At 42.4% G+C, this 24003-nt stretch overlaps 1 protein-coding gene and 1 long non-coding RNA gene across 7 annotated transcripts in view; one reads left to right on the plus strand and one right to left on the minus strand.

Annotated features, from left to right (window-relative positions):
- Positions 1–24003, minus strand: part of LOC133610728 (uncharacterized) — a 78036-nt gene that overhangs the window by 50311 nt on the left and 3722 nt on the right. Inside the window, exon 2 of the long non-coding RNA XR_009815921.1 lies at positions 22750–22851. This is a non-coding gene — a long non-coding RNA (uncharacterized lncRNA). The remainder of the gene's footprint in view (positions 1–22749; positions 22852–24003) is intronic.
- rhbdf1b (rhomboid 5 homolog 1b (Drosophila)) overlaps positions 1–24003 on the plus strand; it is a 49785-nt gene that overhangs the window by 10040 nt on the left and 15742 nt on the right. For 4 of the 6 annotated variants that reach the window (XM_061967284.1, XM_061967281.1, XM_061967283.2 and 1 more), the window contains 4 exons: positions 20801–21023; positions 21135–21338; positions 21763–21885; positions 21967–22106. In XM_061967284.1, the coding sequence (XP_061823268.1) occupies positions 20801–21023; positions 21135–21338; positions 21763–21885; positions 21967–22106 (690 nt within the window). Of the gene's footprint in view, positions 1–11516; positions 12117–20800; positions 21024–21134; positions 21339–21762; positions 21886–21966; positions 22107–24003 lie in introns of those variants that run through there. The other 2 variants (XM_061967286.1, XM_061967285.1) reach the window with 2 other exon arrangements.

Here is a 24003-nt window from a genome sequence, read left to right on the forward strand (position 1 = left end):
CTAGGCGAAAAGGTTTCACAAAATGTGAACAAACCGAAAAGCACTCCAAAAGGAGGAAACAGAAATATCTATCTCTAACTACACTAACGAGAAATATAACTATGAAATTTAAACAACAAAAGACGCTCCAAAGGGAGGGAAAAAAATGGGCTATAAAGGTTCTACGCTGATTCTTATCCAGAGAAATAATTAACAAAAGGTCACTCAAAAATGAGGAAAGAAAGAGACGGTAAAAGTAAACTGAACTCACCACTGCGATTTGAAAACTTTACAAACAAAAATTCACTCTGCTTAAGACAGCGTTTCTCAAAGTGTGGGGCGCGCCCCACTGGTGGGGAATAGAGACATGACAGGTGGGGCGCGAGGAACGGGAGGAAATTTCACTTTAAATTTTTTTTTAAATTATTATATTTTTATATTATTTTTTTTACTATGCTTTCATTTTCTATACACACTGTAAATCACTTTGTGATTCTGTCTGTGAAATCCGCTATATAAATAAATGGAAATTACCGGTACTTATTTTTACTGTAGGCTTTATATTTCTCGGTAGGAGCGAAAGTTTGACAGACATAGCAACAGTAACTAATGGGGGCGGGGCTAAGCGGAACAAACTTTCGAGCGGATGGGTAGCAGGCTAATGTGTGGATCACAATTACACAAATATATACATTTGTGACTCGCACCTCAAAGGTCGTCGAGCCAGAGCCAGCGCCTGCAGAGAAACAAAAATCTGACGGGCACGCACTGTGTCATTCACCGGGAAGCACTCGCGTCAAGGCAGCTCAGCCCCGAACTCAATGAGGTTTTAACAGATGTTGTGAGCGCGGTAAATTTGATCAAAACACGACCACTGAAAGCGCGACTGTTCTCTGCACTGTGTGAGGAAATGGGAGCTGGTCATACAGCCGTGCTGTTTCACAGTGAAGCAAGGTGGCTCTCCCGGGGCAAAGTGCTGTCACTTGCCCTGTCTTGCCAAATGCATAGCTCCTCCTTTTTTTTGTTGCAAAGATTGCAAAGTGGCACTTTTATTGTATTTATTATTGAACTTGATGCAAGTTATTTGATTTATTATTGAACTTGATGCAAGTTATAACACTTTTTTTGATTTATTATTGAACTTGATGCAAATTATAACACTTTTGTTTTATTTATTATTGAACTTGATGCAAGTTATAACACTTTTTTTGATTTATTATTGAACTTGATGCAAGTTATAACACTTTTTTTGATTTATTATTGAACGTGATGCAAGTTATTGGATTTATTATTGAACTTGATGCAAGTTATAACACTTTTATTTGATTTATTATTGAACTTGATGCAAGTTATATCACTTTATTTTATTATTGAACTTGATGCAAGTTATAACACTTTTGTTTTATTTATTATTGAACTTGATGCAAGTTATAACACTTTTTTGGATTTATTATTGAACTTGATGCAAGTTATTTGATTTATTATTGAACTTGATGCAAGTTATAACACTTTTTTTGATTTATTATTGAACGTGATGCAAGTTATAACACTTTTTGATTTATTATTGAACTTGATGCAAGTTATAACACTTTTGTTTTATTTATTATTGAACTTGATGGAAGTTATTTTATTTATTATTGAACTTGATGCAAGTTATAACACTTTTTTGATTTATTATTGAACTTGATGCAAGTTATAACACTTTTTTGATTTATTATTGAACTTGATGCAAGTTATAACACTTTTGTTTTATTTATTATTGAACTTGATGGAAGTTATTTTATTTATTATTGAACTTGATGCAAGTTATACCACAGCTGCACAGTTATTTTATTTATTATTGAACTTAATGTTATTTTATGTTATTGAGTTCGAATGTATACAACTTGATGTTCAATAAATTTGAAAATGTTAAAGCTTGGCATTAGCGCTCTGTTGGGGCGATGGGGGCAGGTGGGGCTTGAAAACTCCTTGTCCAAAGTGGGGGATGACAAAAAAAGTTTGAGAACCACTGGCTTAAGAGGAGAAAAGGAAAACTCAAAATATCCACTTGGAAATTCAGGATCTGGATAACAAGACGAGACAAGGCTTGGGTATGACGCTGGAGATGCACAAGACATTCTGGCACAGAACAAAGGGAGGCGTGGGCTTATAAAAACACATGGAGGTAATGGGGAACAGGTGGAAACAATCAGGGATGACATCAGACTGATGACACATAAGGAAGGGCAAGTGACCTGAAACGAGAGGAGAGTTATTTTTCAAACTAAAACATGAAATTACACAGACAAGACGGTCGACATCTGGGCGAGTGCAACGTGGACTTTGTGGATTATTTGAAATCGTTGTATTTATTTTTACAAAATGGAGATTATTATAAATAACTTTGGGGGGGGGGGAAGTAATTTCATGTGTTATATGACAAATCTAAGTTGCAGCAGACATGTACCAGTCCATGTACCTAAACTTTGACTTTGTGGATTATTTTAAATAAGGACCACCAATAAGTATCGGCAGATTTTTCTGAAACAGTATGTGACCGACCAATGTCGATTAATGCCCATGACAAAAGCCGACCCCTCTGGATAACACTATTTTTGGTTGCTCAGTTGACAGGCGGCTAGCAGCTAACTGTTTATGTTACACACCGAGTAAGAGCAAGCCAGGAGCCGGCATGCTAGTAGCTAAGCTATTTTAAAACAACAGAAGGATTAGGTGCTTTGTACATTTTAAGAAGTATAGATTGAACCGCGATACAGCAGAAAGTAAGCAGCTATTTCCAGGAAATTAACAAGTAGATTAGTACAAGTATAGAGAGGATAATATTACAGGAACTGTTTTGCTCTGTTTGTGTGTCAGGAATACATGGAAAGAGAGGGCCAATCAATCCATCAATATGTGGTAGTATCAGGTTACGATCGCTACTTGAGTGATTAGATCGATATTTGTTAATGTTTACAAATTCAGGGAATAATTCTCAGGACACAGGAGGACTTTGTAAGACAAACCAAATGATTTAAGTAGGTAATAGTTAGATTTCCCCCCCCTCAAACAATAGTTTATGATAAAAGAAAACATAGTTTAAATATCGTATTGATATTGTTAAATTGTCAATAGCACTCACCACAATAAATAATAAAACTTAAAGTTAATATATATGATCGGTATCAACAGATATAATTAATGGATGATTTGTACCAGAATTGGCAGCATCAAACCGTTGTTGGTTATCATTGATGAATGGCTAAAGGAAGAAATAATCACATCATCAATAGAATATGTTCTACGGCTGAGTGAATGGCATGCAGTCCTGAAGAGTAGAAAAACATTGTGAAGTGAATTATATTTACAGAGATCTTTTTCTTGAATGGCTCAAAGCCCTTTACCTTAAGAAACCCAATGGTGGTTGGCACTGGGAGCAAAGTGGGTGAAGTGTCTTGCTCAAGGATACCACCAAAGTGAAGAGGATGGCGAAAGCTGGGTTCGAACCAGAAACCCTCAAGTTTTCTGGTGGACCGCTTCACCATCTGAGCGAGGCCGTCCCCATTGAACATTCATAATAGAAGCAACAAAGGCAATTCTTTATACTGGTGAGTGTGAATGTTGTTGGGGAAACTACATGGAGGTGTGTTTTTAAGAACCTTTAGTTGTGTTGTGTTGTGTTGTGTGGCTGTGTGTGTGTGTGTGTGTGTGTGTACCCTTCTTGAGACATCAACAATGAAAAGTACCTTCCATATGAACTAGTTTGGACCGAAATCATGGTCCCAATACGGAAAACCATTGCGTCTGATGGAGATTTAAACTCCTGGTGGCGAAATATATCAAAATTAGGGTGGTCCCAAAAAGGAGGGATTTTTCAAATTGACTGTGTGTCTGTTTTAAAAGTGCTCCCCCTCTGGTTAACATATGAAATAACAAGTGTGTGTAAAACATTTGAAGTGCTCCCCCTCTGGCCAACATATGTAATAACAAGTGTGTGTTAGAAATTGAAATGCGCCCCCTATGGCCAAAATTAATTAAAATGTTTTTATAAATATGTATATAGAGACATACTGTAATAACAAAGTAAATAATGAAGATTAAAAACCAATTACAAACAAAAAATTCTAAAATAAATAAATTAACTAAAAGCAGTCTTTTTCTCACAATATGTCGACTTCTTTCTTACAAAATTGGGGAACAATTTCTCATATTCTTTCTTTTTCTGTAATATTGCAATATTTTCTCGTAAAATTATTACTTTTTTATGTAAAATTATTACTTTTTTATGTAAAATTATTACTTTTTTATGTAAAATTATTACTTTTTAATGCAAAATGGTGACATTTGTCATATAAAATTATTATTTTTATCACAATATTGCCAATTTTTTGGTTATTCTTGTAAAATAGTGCCAATTTTTTGGTTATTCTTGTAAAATAGTGCCATTTTTTGAGTAAAATGTAAAATGTTGCCAAGTAAAAATCCGATTAATATTACAATGTTGCCAACATTTTAAAGTTTTCTTATAAAATTGTGACTTTTGTCGAGTAAAATTACAACACTTTTCATAAAATTGCCAAAATGTTAAGCTTTTAAAATTGTGACTGTTATTGAGTTGAATTCCAACTTTTATCATAATATTGCACACATGTTCAGTTTTTCTTGTAACATTTTGACCTGCGTTGCGTAAACTGACAATTTTTATTACAATAGAAAGTTTTTCTGATCAAATTGTGAAATTGTGACCTTGCATCTAATAGATAATGTCTCATTTGCATCCCTGGTGGTAAAATCTATCAAAATTAGGGTGGTCCCAAAAAGGAGGGATTTTTCAGATTGACTGTGTGTCTGTTTTAAAAGTGCTCCCCCTCTGGTCAACATATGAAATAACAAGTGTGTGTAAGACATTGAAATGCGCCCCCTTTGGCCAAAATTAATTTCAAAAAATGAATAAACGTGTATATAGAGACATACTGTAATAACTTGAAGTAAATAATGAAGATTAAAAACCAATTACAAACAAAAAATTCAAAACGAAATAAATTACCTAAAAGCTTACCTTTTTAATATTTGCATAGTATATATATATTTTTAATGTTGTAAATACAAATCTTTATATATTTAGAAAGGGTAGTCCTAAAGAGGTCTCAAGAAGGAAACACATACAAGAATGTATGTGATTCAACATATGAAATAACAAGTGTGTGTAAGACATTGAAATGCACCCCCTTTGGCCAAAATGTATTTCAAAAAATGAATAAACGTGTCACGGTGGGGGGGGTCGCAGCTTGCTGCGCGGTTGTTCTTTCAAGATGCAAAGACGGCTCCGGACGAAGGCGTAAAGGTAGGATTGGATTTATTAACATAAATCACTCAACTACCAAAAACACAAACACAACAAAAAAAAGGCAAGCGTGCCTAACACACATGAAACTACTAGTTAGCAGAAGCTATGGCATAGAACATGAACACTTACTTGGTCAGAACGTGACGTAAACAATGAAGCCAGGCTGACTGACTGGCAAAGGCAACTTAAATAATGCCTCTGATTAGTGCTTGGGAAGCAGGTGAGCGGGCGAGCACTAATCAGAGACAGGTGAACACAATAATTCGCCATGGTGACAAAAGCAAACAAGGAGGCCTAAACGGGAACTAAAGAAGTCCAAAACTAACAGAACATAACTAAACAAAACATGATCCAGACCACGGATCATGACAGAGCCCCCCCCTTAAAGACAGATTCCAGATGTCCATAAAAAAAATTAACAAGAGTCATGGGAGGGCGGGAGGGGGACACGGCGGTGGGTCGCCAGACCACGTGTCCCCGCATCCACCGGGGCAGAGCCAGGTGGCGGCGGCGGCGAGTGGAACGCCGCTGCAGCAGGCGAGGCGGGCGCCCAGGGAATGGCCACATTTGTGGCCGACTGGGAGGTGGGCGCACTTGGCGTGGCGGGCGACCAGGTAGCGGCCATATCCGTGGCCGACGAGGAGGGAGGCGCGTCGTCATCGTGGCAGGTGTGGAAGCTCGGCGTGGTGAGTCAGGCGGCGAAGCTCGGCGTGGCGCGTCAGGCGGCGAAGCTCGGCGTGGCGCGTCAGGCGGCGGGTCTTGGTCTTGGCATGGGTCTTGGTCTCGGTCTTGGTCCTGGCGTGGGTCTTGGTCTAGGTCTAGGCGTGGGTCTTGGTCTTGGTCTAGGAGTGGGTCTTGGCATGGCGGGTCTTGGTCTTGGCATGGCGGGTCTTGGCATGGCGGGTCTTGGTCTTGGCATGGCGGGTCTTGGTCTTGGCATGGCGGGTCTTGGTCTTGGCATGGCGGGTCTTGGTCTTGGCATGGCGGGTCTTGGTCTTGGTCTTGGCATGGCGGGACTTGGTCTTGGTCTTGGCATGGCGGGACTTGGTCTTGGTCTTGGCATGGCGGGACTTGGTCTTGGCTTGGCGGGTCTTGGCTTGGCGGGTCTTGGTCTTGGTCTTGGTGGGTCTTGGCGGGTCTTGGTCTTGGCATGACGGGTCTTGGTCTTGGCATGACGGGTCTTGGTCTTGGCATGACGGGTCTTGGTCTTGGCATGACGGGTCTTGGTCTTGGTCTTGGTTTGGGTCTTGGCGTCGTGGAGCTGCGATTGGCGGCTCTTGGCGTCGTGGAGCTGCGACTGGCGGCACTTGGCGTCGTGGAGCTGCGACTAGCGGCATTTGCCGTCGTGGAGCTGCGACTGGCGGCACTTGCCGTCGTGGAGCTGCGACTGGCGGCACTTGCCGTCGTGGAGCTGCGACTGGCGGCACTTGGCGTCGTGGAGCTGCGACTGGCGGCACTTGGCGTCGTGGAGCTGCGACTGGCGGCACTTGGCGTCGTGGAGCTGCGACTGGCGGCACTTGGTGTCGTGGAGCTGCGACTGGCGGCACTTGGCGTCGTGGAGCTGCGACTGGCGGCACTTGGCGTCGTGGAGCTGCGACTGGCGGAACTTGGCGTCGTGGAGCTGGTACCGGAGCTTGGCGTCGTGGGTCTTGGCGTGGTGGGTCTTGGCGTGGTGGAGCTGGTGCTATCCTTGGTGCGGCGACAGGTGCTAGCCTTTGTGCAGCGACAGGTGCTAGCCGTGGAGCAGCTACAGGTGCTAGCCGTGGAGCAGCTACAGGTGCTAGCTTTGGTGCAGGTGGAGGTGGCCTAGCTGGGGGTTGCGGCTTGGCATGGAGCAGCTGAGCCACCCCACTAGTACAGCTCCGGGCCCTAGCCCCCCCCTCAAGGAGCGGATACCAGACGCGCTCCTTGCGGTCTGGAACCGTCTTTAGGGGTGGGTGGAGGGAGGACAGGAGTGGGGTAGACGCCTCACCCTTTAAATTGTCCAAAATGTCTTTTTGTATTCCCCACCTGAGTTTGAGTGGGTGGACAAAAACAAAATGTCCGTGACGTGGGTGGGGCTTGAGTCTTGGAGGGCAAAACAGAATTCAGAAAAAAAAATTCCTGGCCTATGACGTCATCAGCAGGCGGCGGCGTGATGTCAACAGCGCAGGTCTCCAGCTGACTGACAGCCCAATTGATGAACTGCTTGGCGATATTATGAATTGGATAACCAAGCTTTGGCGGCAAGGAATACTGGTCTGATTGTGGCGTCCTGCTGTCCGGAGGAGGAGTTTGGGGGAATGACGCGTCTTGACGGCGAAACGAAGCCTTTCTGGCTGGCTTCCGTCTTCGCCAGCGCGTCTCCATCTCCTCGTGGTCCGCTGCGAAAGAACTGTAAGCTGGCTTCATTCTGTCACGGTGGGGGGGGGGGGGGGTCGCAGCTTGCTGCGCGGTTGTTCTTTCAAGATGCAAAGACGGCTCCGGACGAAGGCGTAAAGGTAGGATTGGATTTATTAACATAAATCACTCAACTACCAAAAACACAAACAACACAACAAAAAAAAGGCAAGCGTGCCTAAAACACACTAGTTAGCAGAAGCTATGGCATAGAACATGAACACTTACTTGGTCAGAACGTGACGTAAACAATGAAGCCAGGCTGACTGACTGGCAAAGGCAACTTAAATAATGCCTCTGATTAGTGCTTGGGAAGCGGGTGAGCGGGCGAGCACTAATCAGAGACAGGTGAACACAATAAGTCGCCATGGTGACAAAAGCAAACAAGGAGGCCTAAACGGGAACTAAAGAAGTCCAAAACTAACAGAACATAACTAAACAAAACATGATCCAGACCACGGATCATGACAAAACGTGTATATAGAGACATACTGTAATAACTTGAAGTAAATAATGAAGATTAAAAACCAATTACAAACAAAAAATTCAAAATAAATTAACTAAAAGCTTACCTTTTTTATATTTGCATAGTATATACATATATATATATATATCCATCCATCCATCCATCCATCTTCTTCCGCTTATCCAAGGTCGGGTCGCGGGGGCAGCAGCCTAAGCAGGGAAGCCCAGACTTCCCTCTCCCCAGCCACTTCGTCCAGCTCCTCCCGGGGGATCCCGAGGCGTTCCCAGGCCAGCCGGGAGACATAGTCTTCCCAGCGTGTCCTGGGTCTTCCCCGTGGCCTCCTACCGGTCGGACGTGCCCTAAACACCTCCCAAGGGAGGCGATCAGGTGGCATCCTGACCAGATGCCCGAACCACCTCATCTGGCTCCTCTCGATGTGGAGGAGCAGCGGCTTTACTTTGAGCTCCCCCCGGATGACAGAGCTTCTCACCCTATCTCTAAGGGAGAGCCCTGCCAACCGGCGGAGGAAACTCATTTCGGCCGCTTGTACCCGTGATCTTGTCCTTTCGGTCACAACCCAAAGCTCATGACCATAGGTGAGGATGGGAACGTAGATCGACCGGTAAATTGAGAGCTTTGCCTTCCGGCTCAGCTCCTTCTTCACCACAACGGATCGATAAAGCGTCCGCATTACTGAAGATGCCGCACCGATCCGCCTGTCGATCTCACGATCCACTCTTCCCTCACTCGTGAACAAGACTCCGAGGTACTTGAACTCCTCCACTTGGGGCAGGGTCTCTTCCCCAACCCGAAGATGGCATTCCACCCTTTTCCGGGCGAGAACCATGGACTCGGACTTGGAGGTGCTGATTCTCATCCCAGTCGCTTCACACTCGGCTGCGAACCGATCCAGCGAGAGCTGAAGATCCTGGCCAGATGAAGCCATCAGGACCACATCATCTGCAAAAAGCAGAGACCTAATCCTGCAGCCACCAAACCAGATCACCTCAACGCCTTGACTGCGCCTAGAAATTATGTCCATAAAAGTTATGAACAGAATCGGTGACAAAGGGCAGCCTTGGCGGAGTCCAACCCTCACTGGAAACGTGTCCGACTTACTGCCGGCAATGCGGACCAAGCTCTGACACTGATCATACAGGGAGCGGACCGCCAAAATCAGACAGTCCGATACCCCATACTCTCTGAGCACTTCCCACAGGACTTCCCGAGGGACACGGTCAAATGCCTTCTCCAAGTCCACAAAACACATGTAGACTGGTTGGGCAAACTCCCATGCACCCTCAAGGACCCTGCCGAGAGTATAGAGCTGGTCCACAGTTCCACGACCAGGACGAAAACCACACTGTTCCTCCTGAATCCGAGGTTCGACTATCCGGCGCAGCCTCCTCTCCAGTACACCTGAATAGACCTTACCGGGAAGGCTGAGGAGTGTGATCCCACGATAGTTAGAACACACCCTCCGGTTCCCCTTCTTAAATAGAGGAACCACCACCCCGGTCTGCCAATCCAGAGGTACCGCCTCCGATGTCCACGCGATGCTGCAGAGTCTTGTCAACCAAGACAGCCCCACAGCATCCAGAGCCTTAAGGAACTCCGGACAGATCTCATCCACCCCCGGGGCCTTGCCAGCGAGGAGCTTTTTAACTACCTCAGCAACCTCAGCCCCAGAAATAGAAGAGCCCACCACAGATTCCCCAGGCACTGCTTCCTCATAGGAAGACGTGTTGGTGGGATTGAGGAGGTCTTCGAAGTATTCCCTCCACCGATCCACAACATCCGCAGTCGAGGTCAGCAGAACACCATCCTCACCATACACGGTGTTGATAGTGCACTGCTTCCCCTTCCTGAGGCGGCGGATGGTGGTCCAGAATCGCTTCGAAGCCGTCCGGAAGTCGTTTTATATATACACATATATATATATATATATATATATATATATATATATATATATTAATGTTGTAAATACAAATCTTTATATATCTAGAAAGGGTGGTCCTAAAGAGGTCTCAAGAAGGTAACACATACAATAATGTGTGTGTGTGTGCGCGCGTGTGTGTGTGTGTGTGTGTGTGTGTGTGTGTGTGTGTGTGTGTGTGTGTGTGTGTGTGTGTGTGTGTGTGTGTGTGTGTGTGTGTGTGTGTGTGCGTGCGCGCGTGTTCTGGCAATTCTCACTTAATGGGGACATCGCTCTGTTTACACAGTCACTTTAGGGGACCTTTGACGGTATGGGGACAAAAAAACAGGTCCCCTAAAGGGAAACCTTTTTAAATGATAGTCAGATCCATTCTGAAGATGCCTAAGTGATTTTTAAGCTTTGGCCCATAAAACATGTTTACAGGAGTCACATACAAATTTGTGTGAATAATGCAAAATTATTTAAATTTGGTCCCCATGAACCATATTAACTATTTTTCTCCAGGGTCCCCAGTAAGAATGATCAGCACATTACTTCATCATCCAGAGATTTAAAGACGTGTATGAGCTAACTGGGCAGTGACCATTTTATGCCTCCACAACCTGTAGAAAGGGTGGTCCCCACAAGTGATGATCAAAAACTTGGTCCCCATTCCAAATAATAACCAATATATGTGTGTGTGTGTGTGTGTGTGTGTGTGTTCTTGTATTTCTATCCTTCTTGAGACATCAACAAGGAAAAGTTCCTTCCATATGAGGACCGATGAACAAGTTAGGCCATAAATCATGGTCCCAATACGGAAAACCATTGCGTCTAATGAAGTTTATCTCATTTACACCCCTGATGGTGAAATCTATCCAAATTAGGGTGGTCCCAAAAAGGAGAGATTTTTCAAATCGACTGTGTGTCGGTTTTAAAAATGCTCCCCATCTGGTCAACATATGTAATAACAAGTGTGTGTCAGAAATTGAGATGTGCCCTCTTTGGCTAAAATTAATTAAAATAAATAAATGAATATGTATATAGAGACATACTGTAATAACTTGAAGTAAATACTGAAGATTAAAAACCAAATACAAACAAAACATTTAAAAAAAAAAGTAGTTTGTATATATTATTAATAATAATAATAACTGGGATTTATATAGCACTTTTCTAAGTACCCAAAGTCGCTATTAATGTTGTAAATACAAACCTTTATATATCTAGAAAGGGTGGTCCTAAAGAGGTAGGCATTTTTCATAGGTCTCAAGAAGGTAACAAATACAAGTGTGTTGTGTTTGTGTGTGTGTGTGTGTGTGCATGTGTGTGTCATGTCCAGGCAAGACTCTGTCCCCACCCACCTTTTTTCTTAATGTGTGTGATTTTCTCTTCCTCATTTGAATCTTCCTGTGTGCTGGAGTGCAGGAATGTTAGCAGTAGAAGCCATGTTTATACACACCCCTGCACAACAAGGCGCAGTGACACACACCGCCTTCATTCATAGTGTATGGCTGGGGTTCCGGAAAGAGACTTGACAAGGAACAGAGACACTTGGTCTTCTTTTGCCAGGAAGTTCGATCCTCTTTGGGTTAGTAACGGGAGGCCTGCCAAGCCGCTGACACATCCATACGCACTCTTTCACACAGTCGAACACAAACGTCTGGTGACACAAGGTCAGAGCTGGAAGGATCACCCTGCTCATTGTGTACTGACAGAGGAGTCCAGCTGCTGGGATTTCCTCATCTCAAAGCCAGCTTTTCTTTAACCTTTGATTAAATGAGCCTCGACGTGGATGTACCACAGAGTCCAGACATGTGGTGATTATCCCCTTCTTTTGCATCACAGCGAGAACTGAAGGATATCAAGGAAATCCCCCTATGGAATATTTGCTGTGGAAGTGTTTGGATTCACTGGATTTTGGTAGAAGGAGCATTTCTAGGACAGTTTATTAGCCATGCTGGTAATGGAGGTGACAAAGCTCCACGTTCCCAATACTGCTCAGGTATGAGCCATAGCCTGGACCCTTCCTGGGGTGCTGTCAACAGGTGAGTATATGCTAGACACAGTTTCAATTTGACAGCAACATAGATTGTTTAGTTGTAATAAGTGTGTTTTGTTGAAGTTGTAACTAGTTTGTTGTATGAATGGGAAATATGTCCTAAAATCTATCTTGCGATAATACGTATCGCGATATATTACTTGGCAATTAGACAACTATTTCAAAATGGGTCACAAAGGATCCTAATTTGGCTGCTGACGTATGCGGTAACATATTGTTATCATCATTTCCGAATATATTTTTTTCTCAAAACTATTATCCTATTTGCGAATGTACTCTTAATATATAGTTAATTTCTGTTGTAACATGGTTCTATCTACAGTTCTGCTAAAATATAATCATCAATCAATCAATCAATGTTTATTTATATAGCCCTAAATCACAAGTGTCTCAAAAGGCTGCACAAGCCACAACGACATCCTCGGTACAGAGCCCAATAAGCAATTGTTTTTATGTTGTTTGGATACTTTTAATTAGTTTTGGTATGGATCCAATACCAAATAGTTAGAGGGGCAGTGTTGGCTATGCTGACACTGACACTTCAACTTTTCAAAATCATGGAATGATTCAATTTTTTAACACAATTACAAATATAAAAAAACACAGGATGGGGGCTTAACAATATCAAATTATTTCCTTATTCCCTTATATTACATTCAATATTTTGAGTTAAGTTAATATTGCCATATAACTAAACATAAGCATTTGTTCTGATTTAAATAAAGTTAAAGTTAAACTACCACTGATAGTCACACGCACACTAGGTGTGGTGAAATTACCCTCTGCATTTGACTCATCCCCTTGTTCCACCCCCTGGGAGGTGAGGGGAGCAGTGAGCAGCAGGGGTGGCCGCGCTAGGGAATCATTTTGGTGATTTAACGCCCAATTCCAACCCTTGATGCTGAGTGCCAAGCAGGGAGGCATTGGGTCCCATTTTTATAGTCTTTGGTATGACACGGCCAGGGTTTGAACTCTTGACCTACCGATCTCAGGGCGGACACTCTAACCACAAGGCCACTGAGCATCTGAGCAATCTGATTTAAATCCTTTGATTTTTGCCCTTAAAGTTTTCCTGTGTCCAAGGACTTTTTTCCTGAGTTTGTAAACAGTAAGAAGAACAACAAAAAAAGATTTTGACATTGATCTAATTACTGCAGTATTAACCGTATACTAACACTATACTTTGTATTGTTACTGTTGATATTTTTATCAATCCGCCCACCTTTGTGGCTCTAGTTTAGCGGTTAGCATAGCTTATTGTATCTCTAGGGCAGTGGTTCTTAACCTTGTTGGAGGTACCGAACCCCACCAGTTTCATATGTGCATTCACCGAACCCTTCTTAGAGAAAAATAAAATGTTCCTTTTTTTTTCAAATTCAAGACAAAGTTATATGTTTTTGGTGACACTTTAGTATGGGAAACATATTCTAAGTAACAAAGACTTAATTTAGAGTTTTTTGGACACTAGGGGAACATATTCTAAGTAACAAAGACTTCATATAGAGTTATTTGGACACTAGGGGAACATATTCTAAGTAACAAAGACTTAATTTAGAGTTATTTGGACACTAGGGGAACATATTCTAAGTAACAGAGACTTAATTTAGAGTTATTTGGACACTAGGGGAATATATTCTAAGTAACAAAGACTTAATTTAGAGTTATTTGGACACTAAGGGAACATATTCTAAGTAACAAAGACTTAATTTAGAGTTATTTGGACACTAAGGGAACATATTTTAAGTAATAAAGACTTAATTTAGAGTTATTTGGTTAGGGTTAGGGTCAGGGTTATGGTTATAATAAGGCCATGCCGTATAAGGCATTAATAAGTACTTAATAATGACTAGTAAAGAGCCAATATGTTACTAATTTGCATGTTAATAAGCAACTAATTAATGGTGAATATGTTCCCCATACTAAAGTGTTACCATGTTTTTTACTGGTGCACAAAATGAACCGTGCACGTACATCACCTTGTTCAAAGAACAAAACCAACACAGTGCATAAACTCACAACAAATTACACACCTGCAAATCAGTCTGACTTCTGCTGTTGTCGTATCCGTAATACGCCGATTGGGAGAAGTTTTTATTTACACGATGAGTCGGGTGTGTTTTGACCTCCGCCAAACCCCTGAGCCCGACTCACCGAACCCCTAGGGTTCCATCGAACCCAGGTTAAGAACCACTGCTCTAGGGTGTGTAGTGTAGTGTGTTTAGCAATTCTTTCTGCCATATTCCTGCCACGGAGGTGAGCACTGATGATTTAAAAACAACATTAGCCGCTAGCGAGGACGCTGCATTTGTTGAGGATGCGATCGTTCACTTGTTGCTGACGATAGTATTAAAAGCGCCATCGTTGGCCAAAATTATATCATTTGAATCGGATATTGTCTATATCGCGTGACCCTAGTTTGTTTTACGGCTTTTGATTCACATCGGTTTTGTACGTTAACTAAAAATACATTAACAGTTCTATGGTAGGTTTTCTTCTACCAGAGAGGGACAAAATATCAACCAAAATATCAGAAAAAATGCATTTAGGTTATAAATTGATAAGTATTTTATCGAGGGGAATATACCCCAAGCAAAACATGACTTGGTGGAGAAAGTCTTGCTGGCGATCACAGAGGTCAGACTTTGGTCACCAGAATTTTGCATTACATTTCAAAGGGGGGATTTTAATCCGCACCTCTTCACAGATGCACTGAGGGTTTCAAGGCTGTTGCTCAGCAACTTAAATCTTCAACTGACTCTGCAGATTTTACGTGGGATTAAGGTTTGGAGACTGGTTTGGCTACTCCAGGGTTTTATTGTGCGTCCTTATTGGTCACTCCTTTGTTGCCTTGGCCATATGTTTTTAATCCTTGTGAAGTGCAGTGCATTATATTTATATAGTGCTTTCTCTCAAGGGAATCAAAGCGCTTTACATTGAGGAACCCATTATCTTTAAGCTACATTTATACCAGTGTTTGCGGCACTGGGAGAAAGGTGGCTGAAGTGTCTTGCCCAGGAACACAAAAGGCCGTGACTAGGATGGCGTAAGCTGGAATCGAACATGGAACCCTCAAATGGATGGCACAGCTCCTATACCATCTCGGCCACACCGTCCCAGACAAAGAGTCGAGGCTCAGTTTTGGTCCAATCTGACCACCAAAGCCTTCTCTTAGTCACAGAGACATGCCTGGACATGTTCCTTTTAAAGCAGGGGGCATTGTGAGCACTGCAGGATCTCAGTGTGTTACATGAAAGTGTCTTAGCAGTGGTTTTCTTAGTGACTACGGTCCAAACTCCCTTGAGATCATTAACAAAATCCTCATAGGTAATTCTGGGATGGTCCTTTATCGTTCTTAGAATCATCTATACCCCACAAGGTAAGATCTTACATGGAGTTATAGAGTTTAGGCCAGACCTATTCAACATCCGGCCCACCAAAGCTTTTCATTTGGCTCGCCGAACATCACCCAGATAGGCTTGACGAAACCATTCAAACGAGGGTTGATCATGTATGCAGTACTCCCCCCACCCCGCAGGGGCCAACAGCGAGTTATGTGTGTCACAGTGAAGCAGCAGTGGTGTGAGTAGAAGAGGACTACTCATTCAACCCTATATACATACGTTTGTATATACCCCAAAATATATTGTTGTTATTGCAGGAGGCTCCAATATTCTTTGTATCGATACATAGATTTTAGGCCGTATCGCTCACCCCTAATTTAAAGTAGTTTATAAAATAAACAAAAAACGTCTTTTCGCTTTTCTGACCCTTGAGGGCTTTTGTACGTCACGTTCTTTAAAATGCAGTTTGGAAGTGAATCACAGTCAGCGGTTTAACAAGCTACATCTTGTTGGTGCCAGAACAACTTTCAGAAAAGAAAAGTTAACAGCATCTAAGAAAAGCGGCTTGATTTATCGCATGTCATGGTGTTTGTGTCTCACACTAACAAATCCTGTCTCTGCTCTGCCAGCCCTTTTGCATCACGTGCAAGCACAATGTGTACTTGTTGGTGCATGTGTGCGGACTTGCTTTGTAAACGTGCGTATGTCACAGCATCCAAAGCGTTCAATGTTCTGCTATTTTGTGTGTTATGTATAATGACTGTTATAGTATAATATTTTAAAGACGTCATTCGTTGGAAGGACAACAATCTTAAGTGTGCTTCCCCATCTCCCTGTTTGCAAGAAGCTCCTCCAGCTGGAGTACTTCATGATGACTCAGTGTTTAGTAGCACCCTGCAAACATTTCAGTAACAGGGCCTTGCAGTTGATAGATACACATTAAGGCATGAATGTACTAAAAAGCACACTGTTCTGGCAGAGGTTTTGTTTGGAGATGGAACACTTGGTTGTTCGTTCTGTGCTATATTTGGACGCCAACCCTCTCACTCTTCTGTCTTTTGGTCATTTGCCTCCTTTCCATGTGACATATCACCATACTTATTTAGAGTGAAAATGTATTTTGTACAAAGTTGCCATTGTCACACTCAAGTAAGAGTACTGTTACTTTAGAGATTTATTACTCAAGTAAAAGTAAGGAGTAGTCACCCAAATATTTACTTGAGTAAAAGTAAAAAGTATGTTGTGAAAAACTACTAAAGTACTGAGTAACTGATGAGTAACATACACACTCATATCATATATATATATATATATATATATATATATATATACATACATACATATACATTGATATATACAGTATATAATTTATATGTATTTATTTTGCTGTTTTTGTTTACATGTTAAAGGTGTTTTAATGAATATACATGCATGTTTAACATATAGATTCCTTTTTTTCATGAAGACAACAATATAAGTTGGTGTATTACCTGATTCTGATGACTTGCGTTGATTGTAATCAGACAGTTGTGATGATAACGTCCACGTTTTCAAATGGAGGAGAAGAAAAGTTCCTCCTTTCTGTCTAATATACCACATGAAAGTGGTGGGTTTTTGGCATCTTATTTGTCCAGCTTCCATATTCGTTTTTATACACTTTACAAGAAATATATTGGCGTCAAACTCCGTAGCTTGCTAGCTTGTTTGCGCTGGCTTTCGGAGACTCTTGTTTTGAAAGCGCAGGCGCGATGGAGCGGCACTTTTATTGTGAAGACAGGAACGTCCTCGTGCGGTTGAAATAAAAAAGTATCTTTTTTCCTTCACACTTTTGATTGATTGATTAGAACTTTTATTATTAGATTGCACAGTACAGTACACATTCCGTACAATTGACCACTAAATGGTAACACCCGAATAAGTTTTTCAACTTGTTTAAGTCAGGTCATGTGACCACCTGGCGCTGTTTGATTGGTCCAACGTCACCAGTGACTGCATCTGATTGGTGGAACGAAGTGAAACGTCACCAGTAAGGCAGGCACTTTGACGGTCTGTCTGACAGACCAAAACAAACAAAGCGTGCATTAACAGATCGATAAAAATTAGTAGCGAGTAGCGAGCTGAATGTAGATAAAAGTAGCGGAGTAAAAGTAGCGTTCCTTCTCTATAAATATACTTAAGTAAAAGTAAAAGTATGTTGCATTAAAACTACTCTTAGAAGTACAATTTATCCCAAAAGTTACTCAAGTAGATGTAACGGAGTAAATGTAGCGCGTTACTACCCACCTCTGTTTAAATGGTACCTTTTATTCTGCTGTGTTCCACCCATAATTTATGCTTGTTTGGAGTTCATTAATTGTACAATGTATGATGGTCTTCATAGTGTTTTGGACTCGTAAACAGCAGATATCTGTTAGGAGTTGAAGCACAAGCAGTGGAGGAAACATGCAAAACCAACTTTTCTTACCTATTGGTACCTGTTTTTGTGTATTTGGAAACTGCATATGTCCCTAAAGTTTGACCATGGAGGCATTGCAGAGATTTTTATAAAATAATCATTCCTTCCTCCATACTTTCTTCTGACGAGACGTTTGGAATTTGCTTTGTCCTGTGAAGTTTTCCACCATCTATTATCTATAGATGGGGGAAATGTACCCAAATAATACCTAAATGTCAGTTTTAGTTTATGTACAACTAAAAGGACAAGCGGTAAAAAAAAAAAAATGGATTGATGGATGGATTAGTGTTTGTAGTCCACAACCAGGGTTGCCTTATTGCACAGGTTACCTGGGCTTAAGTCCAGGGGCTCCCATCCAATCAGGGGCCCCCGATATTCACGCCGAAATGCATTGATTGGTCTTCAAAGCTGTCAATCACAGACAGCTGTCGCTATATGTGCGCTGAGCTTGTCCAGTGTTGTTTTTTTATTGTATTGAACTCCTAGGTTTTTTTATTTAGTTCGGTTCCTAGGAATCACTAGGCTGCCGTTGTTTTTCAGGGCTAGAATGTTGTAGCTCTCACCAAATGAGGCCGCTACACAGCACACATCACAGGACAGCTTCTGTAGTATCTGCCAGACTACAGATGCTGCTATGTAGACTAGAGCCGTTTCCACCAGACCAGCAAAGCCAGTGGGAAAATAACTGTGGTCGCACACAATTGCCGAAATGTTGGCAAATATAGATGGGTGTTTTTCTGCAGTTTCAGCAGAGGACATCTCTACTGCTCAGAGGGACATTGTGTTTTCTTGAGCTGCCACACTGCCAATCTCACTATGTGAGACAACACTACGAACCATCAGATTGCGCAAAATGGCCTGAAACTGGCGTGCAGCTGAATTCTTGTAGCTGCCTTACATAGAAAACAGAGACAAAACAGAATTACGACCAAGACATAGCATATAAAGACATCAATTGTTCTCAGAATGTATTATCGTTAAAACACCGTAAACCCTAACTGATGCTTTGGTCGAATTAAATAAGAGCTCCAGAGGATTCTGGATGAACCTTTAGGTGAGCACATAGCGATGAACGTGGGCCCCCAAAAAACCCCTCATCCATGATCTTCCTTGATGATACAATACAACAAATTGCAATACAATTTCAAAGCACAAATACTAAAAATGTTGTAACTGTAGGTCAGTGCTTCTGATAGTGTAAAGGCCAGCCCTGACACCCACCACTGGTAATTACAACCCTGATGTATTCACACTTACGTACTTTTTTTGGCAGTGGCATGGATACAAAGCCGATAGCACTTGAATATATTAACTACGTAGCATGTGATGTGGTCATATGAGACCAAAATTAAGCTCTTTGGAACCAACTTGACTTGGAGGCAGATAAATATGGAGTATGACCCCAAGGACACCCTCCCTTCTGTCAAACATGGTGTTGAAACTGTCTGTTTCCGAAATGTTTCCCTGCTGAGGCACTGACAAAAAACATCTACCGTAGAATCTTGGATGAGAACCTTCTTGCCTTAGCCAGAAGTTGTGAATTGGCCTTCCATCATGACAATGACCAGGAACAATATGGCCAGTGCAACAAAAGGGTGGCTTTAAAGGAAGCACATTATGATGTTGGAGTAAACTATACGGCAGGAAGTAATACTAATGGTATTGGTGTTGATATTGGACCCAACAGATGGTCTGTTGCATCACAAGTCCCGTTCTAGTTTTGTTTTCAAATTTGTTTTGCACTGCGGGGCACAATAATTGAGCTGGACCATAATATTTAACTGTTGTCAGTCTGCCTTTCCTTTATAAATACAGTAGTTGTTAGGTTCTGGTAAATACGTGAACCCCAGATGCAGAGGCGGAAGGCGAAGAACTGATTTTAAAAGTCTTCAATCATCCTAAGGTAACAAAAAGAGTAGAAAACCTTGTTTCGCGAGTAACTAAAAGAGATGGCACTGAAAAACAAGTACCATCAAAACTAAGAAATATCAAAAGAACACAAAGTAACTAAATCGAGAAGTCCGGCTGGAGGCAAGGTGGAGCAGCATCAACGCAGAGGAGACGCTCGAGTGAAGAGAAGTCAATAATACAGCAGCCAGTGGAGCTGATGTGGAAAAGAGCAACAGGAAGGTAGTGTTGTCCGCGAGTAAGCACGGACGACACTGGAAAAAAGACTGCCGTCTCCCAGCTGCTACTTCTCGGCTTAAGGGGCTGATGAGACAATCAGCCTCAGGTGCATCCTGAAATCCTGAAGCCATGCCTCCAGCCGGCCTGAGAATGTCTGGAGACAGAGATGAAAAACAGGAGCAAGCAGGCAGCGTGGCCATACCCAACATGGAACAGTAGTACCTCAACTTACGGGCTTAATTGCTTCTGTAACGAAGCTCTTAACCCAAAACACTCGCATCAGCAGCTTCTCCATACTTTCATGGATACATGTCCACTGTTTAGATAATATGTTAACACTCTCAGCTGGCGTTAGACTCAGTCTGCTTCAGTATGGTGCAGACTAGCAGTGATACGCTCCAAATGCTTCACCACTTTTTTCTTTAATTCATTGAATATCTTCCACTTCTTCTCAGCACTGACCTTCACACTCACTTTCTTTCTTCCTTCCCATGGTTGGGAAAACAAAGTTATGTCTATCTATAGCTATAAGCTTGCTAGCGAGTAAGACCAGAAGTTTTGGGCGGATCTTACGGGGTTCACTGTGACATACGCATCTTAATGGCGGGGATGCTTGTAACTCACATTTTCGCTTGCAACTTAAAGCATAACAATCAGCCGAGAGACAGCTCTTATCTCGAAACACTTAAGTCGAGGTACAACTTGACATTGAAATGTTTCATCACACTGAGTCCTCCATCCACTCAGGGGTACAGCAGACTGGTTCGGGGTAAGCAAGGACAGTGACAGCACCCAGCGATGGAGGAGGAAGAGCCTGCAGCACTGCAGCCAGCTCTACGGGGGTCTCAAGGCTCAGGTGATGAGGAGCATGGAGCTACCCAGCCAGGACAACATCTCCCCGGCCAGCACCGACATCCCTCCTCCCCTCTACCTCCACCACCCCAGTCAACATCCCTATGGCATGCAGAGGGTAGGGCAGGGCATAATTAATAGGCATCTTCTCTCCTTCGCGCTCATCAATCCAAGCTTCAAACAAACATGTCGGGTTGCTGAAACTAAATGCCATCCTGTGCACTCGCAGATTGTGGACCCCCTGGCTCGGGGTCGTGCCTTCCGTGCGGCGGAAGAGGTCGACTTCAACGTCCCGCCAGCTCCCGTCACGCCATGCGGCGCCTCGCTCTGCTCCTTTTCCAGCTCACAATCGGCCCTCAACCGGTTGCCACGACGACGCAAACGGCAGTCGGTTGCTGTCATGAGTCTGAAAGCTGCCGCGGCACTAATGAAGGTCATTTCTCCTGCTCTTTGGATGATACACTTCAGTCAAACCCTTCCAACGCTAGTTTTTGTCATATTTACTCGTCATCTATAAAAGAAGAAATGATTAAGCTAGACTAGACTTCCTTTTTATTGTCATTCAAATTTGAACTTTACAGTACAGATAAGAACGGAATTTCTTTGAATTGCTATTATGCATGACAATTTAACATTTTCCATTGAAACACATAAGTGTTAGTGCCCTACTTTCTTTCGAAACACACATTCATATGCTTTTATATGCTTCATTGATCTTCAGAGGCTTTACCCAGCAGATCGTCCACTTTTAAGCTCATACAGCAGCTCGATAGAGGAACTTTCCAGAAGAGTAGACTTATCCACTGACATCTATGTCTGGTCGTTTTATCCCATGATTTTCATCGTGTACCGTGCAGGGCCGTACATTAAGCGAAAGCACAACAGGCCGATGCCGAACGCGAAGTTTCCTGCCACGCGGTGTCTTCGAAGACGACACTGTGGACTTCCCCGATGATCTGGATACATCTTTCTTCACTGGAGTGCGTCTTTACTTGACACCGCTATGCCGCCTACTCCCTGTTCGACTAAAGTGCTCATGACTTTGTTGCCGTCCGCTTTAGGAGGGCCTGCAGGATGAGCTGTCCAGCTATGCCGATGAGGTTTTCGAGACGGCGTCGGAGGCTGCACGTCAAATGGATGAGGGCGAGCTGACAGGAAGTGCTTTGGATAGAAATGAACTGGAGAGGAGCCACCTGATGCTGTGAGTTTTTGTAGGATATAAAATGAGAGAGACTCCCCATAGACGACATCACTGCCGCTGATCATGTTCACGGCCAGATTGAGTTGGACTAAAGCCTATCTAGCCACACAAAAGCCAGCTATGTGAATCACTGTACAGTAAGAGCTTAATTGTTCTGCAGATTTGAAACCCCGATCTACTAAAACTGTGTGTAAAATTGATAAGTACGAAGTACTTAATTTCAACTTCAACTTCAACCAACCAAACAAGTACAAAAGTGGTGCAGACCGCCCTATTTAAATGAGGTTTTTGCACGTACTAAGAAGCTTTTACCATGAAGACTTATTAAGGATAGGGTATGATAGGATATACTTCATTATCCACATTGGGGAAATTATGTGGTTGCAGTGCAGATTCAAAAAGTGTACAAAAAAAAAAAGGGAAAAACACATGAAAACAAGTAAGAAACATCAAAGAACACAAAATACATTAAAAGAGCACAAAGCTGATGCAACTCGCTGCCACTTCAGCGGCACCATTTCTACATATAGCTACAAAAGCAAAACACAATGAAAAACAAAACAATGAGTAATAGATCAATCATATTGTGCACATACGATTGCATCGTGCCTAAACAAGCATTAAACAAATTAAAAACACCTACTGTACACCATGCTGGCCTCTGCGGTGCTTCACGCCATCGTCTGCTGGGGTGAGGGGAAGCACGACCAGAGACAGGAACAGACCCAACAAAGCAAGGCCCGAACTAGAAGGCAAAAAACACATGAAAACAAAAGGGAAACATCAAGAACATTCATGTTATCGTTCTCCTACATTTGGTGTTTTGTTATGTTTTTAAACATGCAGCAGACATAAATATCACCGGACATTTTAGAAGCAGTCCTGCAGTGCATCTACAATAGAATCCACTTTTTTAGCGGGCTGATGATTGCCTGCTGATGATGCGCCCTGCGAACGTACGCTGGAATGTTCTAGACGCAAAAATACATAGTTGTTTTTAATTTATATGAAAAAACAACTGTCTTTAAAAAATGCCTACTGACACTAAAACGCATCAATGGAATTAGTTTAATACTCCCCTTTAAGTCATCCAGCAGCTGTAAAATGATCAAATGATAATGCTGAATGGACAATAGTCTAATATTTTTATTTTTGACAGTCTATATATGTGGCTGGAGGTTCATATCAGAGGTGCTAGATATAGACGGAAAATCGCTCCTGCAGAACAGTTTTAGTCTTGATAAATCACACTGCGTGTGCTAAATACTTTTACTTGCATCTTGTCTTCTCAGTATTGTAGGAATTATGATGATCAGCATATATTCTGCATATTCATGAAGCCACACACGCTAAATGGATTGCGCTCCTTATTTTGCTCACTTGAGAGACAATCCTCTGCGCACAGCCTTAGTAGATCAGCTTTGCTTATCGTACGCTGGCATGTTGTGGCGTTTGTGATTGGGAGGACCTCAGGCAGCGTGCAGGTAAGATGAGTCTTTAATATCAATCGCAAGGCAACAACACCAAAATAAACAGGCGTGCCATTGGTAAATGCACGTGAAGCTCAAGGCGGAAAAGGTAAGATAGCATGAAAAAGCTGACAAAATCAGTCGCGTGTGGCGAACGATGGACCAGCAACTAAGACATGAAGACACCAGACTATAAAGCAGAGTGATTAGGGGCCGAAACAGGTGAGGACGCTAATCAATAAACAGAGCGCAGGTGCAGCTATTAAGCCACCTTGCAACAAGAAATCGTAAACAAGGGAGGAAAAGAGCATTGAAAACATAACAGACCTCTAAACCAAGGAAAATAATACTTAACACAAACATAGAAATGACCTGACATGACAAATCATAAAATTGCGTGTGCTATCAAGTTTGCACGTGTTTTGATA

The sequence above is a fragment of the Nerophis lumbriciformis genome, linkage group LG11, assembly GCF_033978685.3.
Source record: "Nerophis lumbriciformis linkage group LG11, RoL_Nlum_v2.1, whole genome shotgun sequence".
Taxonomy (NCBI): Eukaryota; Metazoa; Chordata; class Actinopteri; order Syngnathiformes; family Syngnathidae; genus Nerophis; species Nerophis lumbriciformis.